General features: G+C 32.4%; 1 protein-coding gene across 1 annotated transcript; it reads left to right on the top strand.

The window, feature by feature from the left end:
- Window positions 1-8,230: 8,230 nt before the first annotated feature.
- Window positions 8,231-15,171, top strand: LOC116187520 (UPF0481 protein At3g47200-like). The gene is made up of 3 exons (XM_031516264.1): window positions 8,231-8,271; window positions 13,429-13,786; window positions 14,010-15,171. The coding sequence occupies exons 1-3, from the start codon at window positions 8,267-8,269 to the stop codon at window positions 15,096-15,098; spliced, it is 1,452 nt and encodes a 483-aa protein (XP_031372124.1). The 5' UTR covers window positions 8,231-8,266; the 3' UTR covers window positions 15,099-15,171.
- The last annotated feature ends 803 nt before the right edge of the window (window positions 15,172-15,974 follow it).

Here is a 15,974-nt window from a genome sequence, read left to right as displayed (position 1 = left end):
CCTCAGGTAGGCAGGACGTTCAGACTCACCTCGAGAAGCCAAAGATGAAGCATCCTCATTGGCCATGTCAATCGAAGAAAACCGAGACTCACGAAACGGTGGAAACCATCGAAAAGAGGGGTTACAGTATTTGGAGGAAAACAAAGAATCAGCTAAGGATGGAGAAGGGGGCAATTTATATTCGAAAAAGAGCAATGAAAAAGAACTGACGGGACAGTTGAAGAGGTGGTGCCAAACCATCATGATCCCCCACTGCACAGCACACGAAGGCGAAGCAGCACGTCACTCGAACCGTCGCATCGCCTCAAAGGGACGCCACATCCCGTGTGTCCCAATGTGGCACGAGTCAATCACTCCCCGCCTTCATCATCGTTTAGACGCGAAGTGAGGGGGCAAATGATATGGGGCTTGAGGCAAGGCCCAACACTCAAGTCAAACAGGCCCGAAACATTGGACCTAGCAAATACATCAAGCCTGATCTCGTATGATCCCATGATTCGTTTGACCTTGACTGGCTGGGCTCAAACGGCCGCTTTTTCAAATGAGGACTGCCTTTATAAGGTGACTTAGGATTAGGACACCAAAAAAAAATAAAAAATAAAAAAGGTATAATAGAAAATCCTATCAGAAAGTGAATATTTCTCTTTAAAGAACGCCTAGTTGACTTAAGCGATGGAGGGGTTTTTAATAGGGGTGATCAGTTCTGGGTAATCTTTACTTTTCACGATATTCGGACCCTATCATGTCAGGGACAAGTTCTAAGATTTTGGAACCAGACCCTATCCTGTTGAATCTTGAAATCGAAACCTACCTGAAACCTGTATTATACCACAGGTTTCGGGTATCCTGTTAGAACCTGTAAATTTTTTTCTTTCGCTAAATAAAATCAAAAATTTCACATACATAATTAGTAATCACGCTAAATAGAATATCAACAAAATTTAGATTAATCCACAACAAAAAAAATATATATGTTTCGTCAATTTAATGACAAAATTAAACATTCATAATATGATCTCACACAATAAAGTGTCTCTATTCTAATTTATTAAAGGAGACAGTAACTTTACTCTTTCCTCTCTATTTTTTTTTAATAAATAACCGATTCTGGATACTCTGTAGGCAGGAACTGGAACCGGAATCGGTTTTTATTGGTTCCTAATTTTAATGCTCGGACTCTACCCTATTTTCAATACGAACTACCCGGACCCCACTATAACGAATAGGTTCCGACCGGTTTCAGGTATACCCGGTACCCATGCACACCCCTAGATTTTAGGGATCAGCAATACTGGTCTCCCCTGCTTGAGGAGATCGGAGCTTGGAGCACGTGATTAGTCTCGATCGCACCCCACATCACAATGCATTAAATTAACCCAATTTGACGATTTTAACAAATTTAATAAAGAGGAAAATTGGTGGGAACATATCAAGAGGGAGCCTAGGGAATCGGGTGTGGTTAGGTTGAATGGATCATCCCTCATGTGTACAATCGTGCCATTCCGACCATATGAGCTTGTTAAATCATTAAACAAATGGCCTACCAAAAAAATCACTAAACAAATTGTGAGGATGCACACTTAACAATATATTTATGTTGGTCGAGGTCAGTGTTAGTACGAGGATTTTATTTTACAAATTAATTGATGCGGCCTTTTAATTAGTTGTAAAATTAATTAATTAGGGCACAATCGGAAGGCAACCTCATCTCCTTGCCCTAAAAAGAATTGCAAGTGGTTTCCGAGGTTGTCACGGACAGGAATTACAATTTTCATATGGGCCTTTAGCGAAAATATATATATATTGTTTTATTCATTTCAAAAGTCAACAATAATGATATGTCATATTGATAAATAATAAAAAAAAATAATTTTTATTTTAAAATCAGAGGTGCATAATTATTATGCACCATAAGCAAATAATAATAACCAAGAAATGGAAAATCAGAGGTGCATAATCTGAGGACAGCAAACTCTTGACTGCCTTATTTGAGAATCAAGATTTTCCTTCGGGTGTTTATTCGTTGAAAGCGCTCATGGGACGGAGTGAGTGCATATCAGAGTAGGATCTGAGGGAGGAGCAAGGTTGTGCCTCGTGCAATTTCAAGCAATTCATTGATTGAGCTGCCTCTATTCTGTCGATTGTTCTCTTCGTAGTCTCTATGCAGTCGTTCTCTCTTTCGTTGCTTATTTGAAATAAAAGACGTCAACAATTTTCAATTTGTGTTTTGTAAAATGTGTAGAATTTTTTTGTCATCGATTGATATATACAATTAAAGTTGTAATTTTTCAATTGGTTTCTTTCATAGGATATTAGTAGGAATGCATATTTACCTTATATAAAGCTATAATTCCTGAAAATATCTATAAGATTATTTTCGAAATACTATATTTATTATCCATAAAAATTTATGATCTACAATGCAATTTTATATTTCGATTTTGTGGTTCTTCCACCGTTTCTTCTTAGAAACTCGATTTTCACTGTCTTATTTGAAACTGTTCAAAAGGAATTTACTTCAAAATTGCAACATAGTGGACAACAACTAACCTTCCCCTTTTCCTGGTTTTTTTTTGGGTCAAAGTTGGGAGTTTTCTCCCGCTCACACAGTCTTTTTTGAAAAAAAAATTAGTTTTTTATTTTTCACAATTTGTTGCTATTCATTTTTTTTTTTCATGCGTGCACTATCTAATATCCGAAAATTCAATTGGCCCCAACTAAACCATGTTCGAGTGGGATCGGTCTACTAAAAGGTGAAACTCGCGTTCATGGATTTTCTCCCTTAACAAGACTCGAATTGGAAATCTTAGTTATAGGAAAGAGGTGCAAAAAACCTAAACCAACCCAATTGATTGTTGTTATTTAATATTAGTTGAAATTGAAATAATTTGAAAGAAATTTACATCAAAATTGCAACATAATAGATGACCACTGGCCTTTTTCTTTTCTTGGTTTTTTTTTTGTGAAATTTCTCATCCTTCTATTCGTTTGCATTATTTCTAGGATCTCTTACACGAGGAATTATCTTATCGGTGTCCATTTGAAATAAGAAAAAGAGAGAAGAGAAAATGATAAGACAAAGTGCTAAAGAGATACGGTACAAAATAGGTAGGTATCTTCTAATTATTTTCATCTTTATATTCTCTCATCTTTTATCAAATATTTTCTTATTAATGATTTTGATATAGCATGAGTGTATCATCGCAATTTCATTTTTACATGGAACGCTCAAATTTTATAAAATCATTCTAGGTAGTATTTACCGCCCCATCTTAGAAAACATATGTAGGACTGTTACTTCTTATTTTAAGATTGAATCTCCTTTAATTATCTTCTCGAGTTGATATAAGATCCACACATGTAAAGTGCTTATCATTAATATTTCATAAATAACCCAGTTATTGAAAACTTCATATAAAATAGTCAATTAATTACAAGGTGATCGATAAACTTAAACATCTAAATCTGAACTTCTTAAAACTTCAAAGTTTTTTTTCGAGGCGAGTGGAGGATTTCATAACTCATGCACATGTAATATATGGCTTATGAAATATAGTCAATAATTCAAGAAGATATTTCAACAACACAAAGATGATATGTAATCATGATTAAAGTGTAATAATAAGATTACTTACTAATATTGAATATTTAAATAAATTTATTCATATAGTTGAACAATTCATAATTAATTCATATAATCTATCAATACATATAGTAAAAGAGAATTGATACATTTATTACGCACTAAGTATTTTAGTACAGATAGTCAATTTTATATTCCAAAATTTTTAATCCATTTTCATTTTATTTTCAATAAAATGATTCAAATAAAAGATCTTATAATTTTTTTGCCATGAGGATAGTTAAAAAATATTTTAAATAAATTTCGTAAATAAGTTTTTTTGCTCTTATATTGTAATTGCAGCAATTCAGTATATGTACATATATATATATATATATATATATAACATTGATAATATACTAATGAAGAAGTATTTTGTACTATATTTTAATACTTCGGTTTTCATGATTTAAAAAATGAAAAAATTATTTCATATTTTTATACAGCATGAAAATCATTAATATGATATTAATAAAAAGATACAATTTATTTATGAAAATATATTTGATGCAAATTGAAAATACAAATACTCATAAAAGATATCACTTGGTAAAAGAATTAATTATATTTTTCTCACAATTGTGTATTTCATTCATTATTTGAGTTAGTAAATTACAATTATATCATAACATAAAATCTTTCAATTAGAATTTGTTAATTTTGATAAGATTTTAACACAAAGTTGAGCAAAATAAACACCATCGGACACCCATGCATCGGACAAGAAAAGGTTAGTATACCTAAATAAAGGAGAATCGGTGCATTTAACGATCTAATTAATAGAGACAGTGAAACTATGAATTAATTTGAATATATGGACAAACATATATAATATATAAATAATTATACAATTCTAAAAATATATAATAAAGAATTATTATAGTTAGAAATTATATAGATATTATAATTACAAATAAAAATAGAATAAAATATTATAAATTGTATTGGTGATTCAAAGAATTAATAATTTTCAAAATTTATAACTTATACGAGGTTTTTATTTTTTATCCGAATATAAAACTTTATTAAATATAAATTTAAAAATTTGTGAGCCAACTCATTTGAAAAATCACTGCTACATAATGAAACATAAATTACAAAAATAGAATAACATTTTTATTGGAATTCAAGTATTAGATATTCTTATAATTATTTGAAAATACTTTTATGTTTTATTTATATATATAATTTAATAGGATAATAAAAAAAATGAAAGATCAAAATGATTAAGTGAAGATATTGTTCTAAAAATATACTTAGAATTTTTAGTACTCAAAAATAAAATACATGCATCGCACCTACCATTCAACTAATAAATTAAGTTGTTATCCCGAAGCGTGGATTCTCTTTTTCCTAGTAATATAATACAGTAATATGTAGATTTCTTGGACTCTGGCATATGGAATCCAGTCATTTTATGTGTGCAATTATTAATTTTTTTTACAAATCATATATAATATAATAATATATAGATTTCTCCGCCGGATATAGGACGGGGGAGAAGGAAGACCTTAAAAAAAAAGTTGATTGTGTCATTAATTTCAAGATCAATCTAATCTATATTGTCCCTTCCTTTAATTTTAAATGAGAGGTTTCTACAATTTCGTTCAACTAATCCCAACAGCCCGAGTGAAGGTCATTTTTCTTTTACGCCCCAATGAGGCAATTTAGCTGTTGAAAACTATAGATCACTAATTGATGCCCATGAGTTGTGCGGTAAATTTTTATTAATTTTTATACATCGAAGTTAAATGATTAAGACATTTGATATACATGACGTGAATATAGATATGAACAAAAATTATGTTATATTTTTTCAAGTAGGAATAATATAAACTGCATAAATAAATATTAAGATGAAAAACAAAAATAAATGATCAAGTCATATAGAAAATTTATGCTTGAGCAAGGATAGGAGAATTAATGGGCTTACAAGATTTTGGTAAGTTTGAGATGAATAAAATCTTCATCATAAAGCAAAAATATATAAATTAATTTTATTTTCATTTGGATGGATTACTGACAATTTGTGTTTGAAAATTCGTCCTTACTTTAATTAGAAAACAAAATATAATAAATAATAGGGGTTTTTACCTAAAATAGCTCATGGTTTGTCCGTTTTGTCAAATCTATCATATGCTTTTTTTTTTGTCAAATCTATTCCATGGTTTACTTTTTGCATCAAATCTATCCCGGCGTTATCTTTTTCGTCGACATCTAACGGCCGTGCTGACGTGACACGTGGAGAGATAGTGGGTCACACTTGCCACATAGGCGCCACGTCAGCACGGCCGTTAGATGTCGACGGAAAAGATAACGTCGGGATAGATTTGATGCAAAAAGTAAATCATGGGATAGATTTGACCAAAAAAAAAGCATAGGATAGATTTGACAAAACGGGCAAACCATGGACTATTTTAGGTAAATACCCCTAAATAATAAATAAAATCTATAAGGGTTAATGATTTAAAGAAGCATGAAGTTTTTCCATTTTATCATTTCTATCACGAATTATTTTTAATTGAATGAAAATTCACGAACTACTAGTTTCGTATCACATCTAGTATGTCATTATTTTCCAGTAAATTTTAACAGATTTTTCTAACATGGCAGTGGCGATTCCCACGTGGAACATAGAAGACTACCAAGGGGGTCCATGAGCATTTAAATAATTTTTAAATAAAAAATAATAAAAATATAATAAAAATAATAACAATATTTACAAATAATATCCAACTTAATTTAATAAAAGAAATAAATAATATTAATTTTACTGAAGACATACATATGGATCATAATATCTACATATACCTAACAGAAAAAATTATATGCAAAATTAGTGTACTAATGATATATATATATATATATATATATATAATGGGAAGTTGATGAATACTGTGTAACTAATACAAATAATTTTTAGAATAAAACCGATAATATAATTATCAAAAAATAATATAAATACAATGACCAAAGCATCTAACAAAAAAAGATTATTTCGGAAAATAATTTTTAGGTCATATCTTTTTTATAAATCAATCTTTTCATTTAAATAAAATGCCCGAAAGAAAAAGTCATGAAAATGAATTGAAATTTTCAATAGAAGTTTAAAAATAATTAACAGAAATATTATTTTCACGAATAGTCTTGCAATAGCACCCATAACCCGAAACCCCGAAAAAACTCGACATAGATAGAACCAAAAAAAAAAAACTTAAGGAATTTAGTTGCATTTCGCTTTCAAATTCAGGACTCGGTCGGGCCGGGGTGGGTTTTAGGAAAGAAAACTCCAGGGAAATTGACCAGACTCTAGATTATTTATATATATATATATATGTATATATATATATTGTTCTAGTAAATTATATTTATGTTACATTATTACAATTTAATAAATAAAACTAGAAAAAAGAAATAATACACTTTAGGCTACTTCTAAGGCAGAAGAGTAAATCTAATTTCAATGTCTTTAATTTATTTATTTTTGTTGGAAACTAGAGATAACTTGCTTTTATAATTGATATTTGAAACAACTCGTCCCTTTTATTTTATACATGTACCCCTGAGGAACGAGAACTAAAATATATTCGAAGGTCATGAAGGGAAGATATTTAAAGCGCAAGGACTTCCAGCATTTGCAACAATAGCAGTAGATGGTGATAGCAGAGCAGGCACTACAGTAGTGGTACATATGACGGTTATGAGAATAGGGAGGCAAGGTAGGAAGTTTTATAGTGAAAAAGTATTAAAGGGTGTCTTAACATTAGAAGTTTAATGAAAAGGATAGGTATATAGTGGGCTTTTCTATTGAAAAGGGGTGAAAGAGTACCCTGATCCTAAAACAGTGTGATGTTTAATAGTACTTGCATTGTTTGAGTAAATCGTGATATAGTAATATTGGGTTTTTAAGTCTCGTATAATGCACGGATTTTATAAACAAACTTTATGATAGAAAATTCAGTAATGAATAATAATATAAGAAATCGAATTCAGTAATAATTATTAATATGGATTTCACAGCACGAACGGGAGATTTATGTGGGAGCACTTTAAATTACACAATATATAGAGTTCTTTTTTAAAAAAAAATGCTTATATGATTTCCCTCATCCTCTCAAGGGAAAAAAGAACAAAATATAATGCTTTTTTTTCCGTTCAACGAACTATTTTAATTTAGCTAATTCAACTTGATGAATTTAATTTCTGTATATATTACTTAGATAAAGTTATGCAAAAAACAAAATCACCCAAAACAAAAGTTATACAAAAGACAATTTTTGAATTTTTAAAGAGTAATTCCAGAATCATAAAATAATTAATATTTTTAAAATGAGGCAACAAGTTGAATAATTCTTCAATAATAATTAATGTCGAAAACCGCGCAGGTATAAGTCTAGTTAATTATAATCACACGATTAAGATATATACGCTGATAATTATGTATTTATGTAATCTAGCTGTACAATTCATTGTCCCAATCACGTGGGACAACCAAGCACTCGTAAATAAAAAGTTTGTAAAACAGCGTTTTCTTCTGAGTTGCTATATAAGTATGAGTTGCTGGCTGGGCAAACGAGAAATTAAGAACACACCTCTATATAAGAAAACACACAGAGAGCCAGAGACGAGATTGCAAGGAAGGAGATGAGGTATGTATATAAATCTACCCTCAACTCTGAATCAGAATGCATTCTAGGTTTGACTCATACAAGATTTGTTTAAGATTTTGATCCTATCACCTATTAAGTTCATGAGTCTCTCAGTTTGTAACCGGAAAAAAGCATACGCAAACTCAAAAATCATTTTTGCTAGGATCCCATTATAATGTATAAAGTTAAAACTTAATTAGCACAAACCAGCGAGAGCGCTGTTATTTGGGTTATAACTCAGCAAAAACAAAAACGAAAAAGGTTAGCACTCCTGCATATTTTCTTTCTCATTTTGTTTCTTGCATATGCAGTTGAGATATATATATATATATATATATATATATAATCATCACAAGGGATATGGCGGTTAATCAAATTTATGTATGCGATTAGGCAAATTCTATAATAATACACTAATTTATGTGTCATGGTAGAATGGTAGTTTTCTTAATCATATACAAGTCCTTTGAACCCAGAAACATCATTTCTACCCTCAAATATTTCAATGGCTTCACAAGTTCATTGAATCGGATTCAAAGTTACATCAAAATTTGTCATTACTTTAATAGGCCAGTCCTGACACTTAAACCAATCAGCAATTTTTTTTTTAAAAGCCGGCCGATATATATAAAAGCATACTGTTGAGGAATGGAGTGGTTTGACTCCCTCTGACACGGGTCAACACCCCCAAACGAGACCTTCCATGTGAAGAGAGTGAGGAGATTCGAACCAGTTGTGTGGCTCTGGTACCTGCTGCCATTGCCCAGACGAGGTCGCGTGCATCCTTCAACCGTGCCACCTACCTTGTCTGATGGGGTGACGACCAGAAATGGGAGCCACCCCAGTACACTTGAGTTCATTTAATTTTCTCTTTTCATAATTTAAAATCAAGTTTTCTACTTTATTTTTCAATTATTTTATATTCATATTTAATTTACAATTAAATCATTTATTTTATTTTAAACTTTGCAAATGCCCAGTCACAATAAATAACACTTATTCTTACAATATTTGTTTTACAATGAATAAATAACTATTTTTAATTAAAAATATTAAAATATTTACAAAACTATTTTAAAAGATATTACAATACTTTTATTATACTTATTTTATTTATTTGAATTTTGTTATATTTACTATATTTTTTATTTTATATTATAATAAGATCAACTTTAAAATTTTATTTTATTTCTGTTATAAAAATAACTTTACTTTAGATATTTTATCATATATACGTATTTTATTTCATAAAAATACAACTTTGTTTTCGAATTTATCTTGTTATTTAATTTAATATGATTTTTATTTCCAATTTTATTTACAATTATTTTATCTCAACTTTATTTTCGATATTTATTTCCAATTATGAGTTGTTTAATCAAAATATAAAATAATAAATGCTCCCAGGGTCGAAGAAATGACCATATACATATGTATTATAACTGGTTCAGAATTAATATAAATGCAACATATTATTTTTCTACCATAGATGTTCTTTTCAGCATATTACAATTATGTAGAGCCAATTTTTAAAGTGAAAAGTTTACATTATAATGTTCATAATATAGTGAACTAACTTAAACATATAGTATGCGTGCACCATGAATTATCGTTAAAAGATGTCCAATTCAGTTATTTTCATTGGTACTTTTTGTTTGGATAACTATTATGTGTACAAATAGACATAATTGTCCACAATAACAATGTTATCATTTTATATTGTTGTCAAGATTTAATGAAGAATAATATGGCCCGTCAAATTAGTTTCCACACAAGAAATTGGTTCGAGCAAATTGTACGACTAACTATTGTGGAAAACATATTTGAATTTGCTGTAGAGTGGTCGTTTCACTTTAATAATTATTGCAATGTTTTTTATTGGTCTGGTCAATATGCTCTCACAATGTAATCGACTTTAATTATATATTGGTTCGACCCCCAAATGACATGGATCTATCATATAGGTTTTCTAGGAAATGATCCTCTTTTTAAAGTATTGGCATGAACCATCACATAATTTGTTTGATCGGATATGGCATGTGAAAAATAATCCTTTTTATATGCGAGGTTGAACTATCATGTATATTATTAACTAGTGTCTTGGATATAAAATAATCATTCCCTTTTGTAGATTGGGTTGAACCATAATACAAATTAGGATACATGAGAATATTATAACTCCAATTACTTCTTCATTTGAGAGTTGATTTTGATCTTTAAGTTGTGCCCTTTGTGTATAACTTGACAATATGTATTAGTTCATCAACATGTGTAAATCTAGAGAGATGACAATCAAAGACCGAAAAGAAGACATTGTAACTCGAATAGCATCGCCTTCCTATGCTATATGTTAATCTCTAAAAGTTTGGTTCCCATTGCACTCTTAATTCAGAGGTTTGTCTTTCCATGCCTCTCTACTATAATGTCCTAAATATATCGTTGTCTCTACCAATTCATGCCCCAAGAGCAGAAACAAGTATTTGAATCAGCTTCAGTCATTTGTTCTATGGTCAGAGTAAATGAAGAAATAATATATAACATTAACATGATATCTATACAAAAAAGTGAGTCAATTTTATTTTCAACATTGTAAATTACTTTGACCAACAGTATCAAAAGTTCAAACAGTAATGCAAATGTAAACAATATCAAAGTTTATTCAGCTTTGATCAAGTTGATCAATTAATAACTGCACCCGAATCTTTCAATGCCTAAAATACCCTTACCACAATTTTGGCATTAATTAATTAATTCTCTTTTCTAATTAATTTTCCTTTCTGAAAAAAAAAATATTCTTTCTTAATTACTAAATTTAATAGATATACTGGAAAAAAAATTAACACCAAAAAATCCTATTTAAACTCCGAAATTTCTAAACCTAAAGCACCAATTCATAAACCTTAACCCTGAAAACTAAAACCATAAATTCCTAAGGCTAAAAGTTTAAATTCTAACGCCAAAAACTAAACCCTAAAACCATAAATCATAAAGCCGTAATTATTTTTTATTACTTTTCTTAATAATTAATGTAATATTTATAAGACTATATGCTATGAATATTTAAAAATATTGCTAGTGCAATGCGAGAGTTTTTCATGTAATCTTAATTTTGTATAGGATTTTCTTTTGGGTAACTCTTGTATAGGATTTTTCTATGGTATCATCCGCACAAATTAGTTAAGAGAGCAAAGGAGCGCTAATATATTTGTACTTTTAATTAATATGTTGCTAATTGAGTTTATGAAGGGTGTGGGATAATTATTTTTAAGCAATTCGGAATCGGACAGCTTGCTTGACAATAGAATAATGTAAATCTTTCACTACATTAGCTTGGGTTTTGGTCAGTTGAATAGAGAGCATAATAATTGGATAACATTTTCAATTCTTATGGAATCCCATCAAAATGCACTTGATAACGTAATTAATACTACGTTAACTCAACAAAATAAATGCAATTTGGAAGAATGTTCAAGACGACCTCCTCTATTCTGGGTCTCCATCTATCTAGAGCAAGGATCCAATGTTACTTGAAGAAATGAATCATCTTCTCTGCTTGGTTGTTGCTTCCTTTGGGAATCTTCTCATCATTGACGCAGACCTCTGTATACAATTAGAAAATCTGTGGCTCTTTCTCAACAAATTCAAGCACCCAATCCCCTTAACAGTGAAAGCCTTTCAAGTATAATGCGTAAAAAGTCTCTAAATTTGTATTTCAAATGGATAGCCTTGCATCTCAGTAAAAGAAGAAACAGCTGGAATGAATAAACCTCCACCAAAGAAAGTGCACCAAAATTAGGTAGCCGATTGTCATAGGTCACCATGGTAGAGAGGCTCTGCTATACTGACAGTGGAATACTCAAGCTTTAAGAAGATAAGATAAGCGAGACAATTAAATCAAACTTTTTTAAACCGGATCTGGTAATTTCATATATCATCATTAACAAAGAAAAAAAAACTGAAATATAATACCATACATCTGCACAAAATTAGTTCTCCAGTATCCCACTGCAAACACTTCTCCTAATACTTGCCATGCTCCCAAAGTAGACTTCTCCACAGAATTATCGAGAGCTTTCAAACCCCGCAAGCATGTCTCTAAAGCATTCATTGTTGAAATGACGATGTTGAAGGAAGGATCGAAAGATGATGGAGGAGCAAGCCTTGTTTACTCTATAAGTGGAGACAGCTGTACTTTTCAAAAGCTTTCTATGTATTTGTCAAATTTTCTAGCCTTATGACTCTCTCTTATCAGATTATTAGGAGAATTGAAAAAGGCGCTTCGGGTTCATATAAATTAATTAGGTTATGCATCTCAAATTTCACTGACAAGGTTCAAGTATACATTAATGGAGAAAGACTTCTTGAAGCCATTTTGTTTGTGGTAAATGAGAGGACAATCCAGCGTGAGCTGGAGGTTTTCGAGCAAAGCAGTTTAATCATTCTCCTTTCGTTTTGCCATTATATATTATATATATAGAAGCGCCCAGTTTAAGAAAAGAGTGCAGATGTATGTGAGCGAAGGAGGGGGCCGCTCGTACTTCGGGGGCTGGGGGGGGGGGGGGGGGGGGGGGGGGCGCCCGCACGGGGCGGGGTTGTGGGGGGTTGGGAAGGAGTTCCATTTCCTTTATTTCTTTATTTTATCTTAAATTCTTTAATATTTTTTACTCTACCAAAATATTCTATATATTTCTTTTTTATTTTTATTTTTTACTTAATTGCTATGCCTCTCGCCATGGACTCAATAAAGCTCCATGTTTATACCACTGTTCTTTTTCGGTGTGAACCATAATATTCAAAAGTCTAATTAGGCCCCGACTAATTCAGTTGAGCCAGGTATACCAATATTCTTTTATACCTTCATATTGATCAAGCACTATTTTATCCTTTCACTCGCATAATGTACGGAGTTTACAGCTTTGACTATTTGAATTATGACGACAAGGTAATATGGTAAGGGAAGCGGAAATAATTTCAAATTTGATAACATTCTAAATATGAATGGTAAGGCACCGTTTTTTTTCCCCCCTCTTTTTGCTAATTGATTTCCTATATATAGTTATAGAATATATATATATATGTATAAATATGTATATCGATAATTACATTTACGGTAATTTTTAATATAAACAGCAACATGGGGGCTTCATGTTTTTGCAGTGATAATCATAAGGAAGGACGCAAGGATGCAAAGGAATCATCAGAGACAGAAGAAAATGTGGAAGAGCAGCAGTTGTTTATAAAGGATTCTGCTGCTGCTGATGATGATCATCATCGTGATATAGAAAACCCACACATTCCTTTGCTTGCCTCATTGAGAAAGAAACTTGACCCGTTGTCTCCTCTCTCTAGTCACTACTCCATCTATAAGGTCCCTCGGCGTCTCCTTGTCAAGAAACCATCTGCCTACGCTCCGAGTTTTGTCTCCATAGGCCCGATGCACCACGGAAGAAAGGACCTTGAAGCCATGGAAGAATACAAGCAGAGGTTCTTCGCACGTTTCCTTCAAAGGGCGCAGGTATTTTTGCATAACCGTGTATCAGACTATACGTATGCATTTTGACAAGTTTAGGCTTTAAGTGAAGTCAAAGCTACCAGTGTCCTAGCTATTCATTCATCAGTGTTTGAACATGATTAGGATAGATGCATACGTCCAGATGTACACACGTAAACAGGATTATGCGGCTACTTTGTGTCTATATTTGTCTCTTGAGCCTAAATACTCAGATCTGTAAACGCAGCTCAGTTTGGAGGAGTATCTTGTGTTCGTCAAGGAAAGAGAAGAGAAATTGCGGAGTTACTATGCGGACACTATCCTGCTTGAGAGTGATAAGCTCGTGGAGATTGTGATGGTCGATGCAGCATTTATAGTCCTGCTCTTAGTGATCTTCGCAGGAGGAGAGATGGCAGAATGTTGCAGGATCTTTAATAGGCCCTACTATATGTCGAACATTATGGAAGATATGTTCTTACTCGAAAACCAGCTCCCGTTGTTCATTCTCGAAGATCTTTTTGCTAAAGTCGAAATCCAAATCGACTCTTTATCAGAGGAAGAAGCAGATGAAGGGGTAAAAGGACAAGAAGACGTGGAAGAAACGAAAGGAGGAGGAGGAGGAGATTTATTTTTCACAGAACTCGTGTGCCACTTCGTCAACTTAAGAGGAGATATCGGAACTAAAGGATATGATCCAATAAAGGTTAAAAACCGTAAGATAGAGCATTTTCTGGACTGCCTCTGGGCTTGTCACCTATCATCCAAGAAGGATTCACCAGTAAAGAAGGAACTACAAATTCCATCACGCATCCCCACTGCCACTGAACTGCATCAAGCTGGAGTAAGATTTGCAAAACACTCGAGTACCCATCTCCTCGATATCGAGTTCAAAGACGGGGTGCTATCGATCCCCCACATGTTCATGGGTGATTACACCGAAACTATTTACAGAAACCTGCTCGCTTTTGAGCAGTGCCATTACCTTGATGACTCTTGGTTTACAGCTTATTTCAGTTTCATGGATCAGCTCATCGACACCCCCAAGGACATAGACCTGCTGGTCGAGTGCGGGATTATTGAGAATACCCTTGGTGACAGTCTGCAGGCAGCGAACATTTTTAACAGCCTGGCACAGGGTCTTCTTATGACAGGTGAATCTCATTACGCTCATCTCCGCAAACAGCTGCTGACATACTACAAAGTGCCATGGCACAAGTGGAAAGCGGCGCTGAGGCAAAACTACTTCAACACTCCGTGGGCGGGCATTTCCGTGATCGCAGCTGTGATCCTTCTCCTGCTCACTGTTGTACAGACAGTATTTTCTGTAATCTCTTAAGTTTGCTTCGAAATTAATTTCATCAATGACAATTTGAATCCTTCATCAAATTAATCGAATGATTTTCCCCTTCCACTCACTCTACCTTCTAGGTTGATGATAGTTGGATCGACTTATCAAGTACTGGTGAACGTGAGTTCTATCGATGTTTCGAGTGATAGCAATCCCATTTGGACGGTGTTAGTATTCTATTGTTATCCCAGGAACGACGAAAGCTAAGACCACTATGGATCTTATTTTAGGGGTGCAAAGGGAGTCCCTCCCCCTGGCCTTAAGGTGCAATTTAGACTCGTTTGAATCCCTAAACCCCGCACAAAAAAATTAGGTCTTAAGGAGAATTCTATGGTGCCATCACCAAAAGTGGCGGCATGGTGCACTCAACTACTTTATTAAAAATTTAAGTAAAGTCCCCATATCAAAATCCATGTAATTTACCAACAATATAAGTGAAGAATTGTCAAAATCCGTGTAATTTACTTCAAATCGAAGGAATCTTCTAATAAACTAAGTAATTTACCCCGACAATTTTTTTTAAAATCAAGTTAATCTTGATACTTTTTGGGCTATAAATCGACGCTAGGACCTTGAATTAGTTGAGTTTTAGTATTATTTAGCTCATTTTTAGTTAAGTTTTATTTTCTAGGTTATCTAGTATTTTTCTCTCTTCTACATGATTATTGGAATATTCCTATGAATTTCGTGCTATTGAATTGAGTTCTATTTCAGAACAGATGTTCGTGGATTTGGGAGTGCTTGAGAGTTCGGGATCGATGCATGTATTCAAGAGAGCACATGGATCACTTAGATTAGCCAGGCTTTGTCCCGTTCATTAATAGCAATTGTTTTGACTCGGTGCTCAAGGTACTTCTAGAATCG

The sequence above is a fragment of the Punica granatum genome, chromosome 8, assembly GCF_007655135.1.
Source record: "Punica granatum isolate Tunisia-2019 chromosome 8, ASM765513v2, whole genome shotgun sequence".
In the NCBI taxonomy this organism is placed as follows: domain Eukaryota; kingdom Viridiplantae; phylum Streptophyta; class Magnoliopsida; order Myrtales; family Lythraceae; genus Punica; species Punica granatum.
This window is presented reverse-complemented; position numbering and strand designations above follow the sequence as displayed.

What these genes read in the sequence shown, in the direction of transcription:
- LOC116187520 (XM_031516264.1), top strand. An exon ending in GTTTCCTTCAAAGGGCGCAG is followed by an intron (nt 13,787 to 14,009) that starts GTATTTTTGCAT and finishes CTGTAAACGCAG; the next exon opens with CTCAGTTTGGAGGAGTATCT.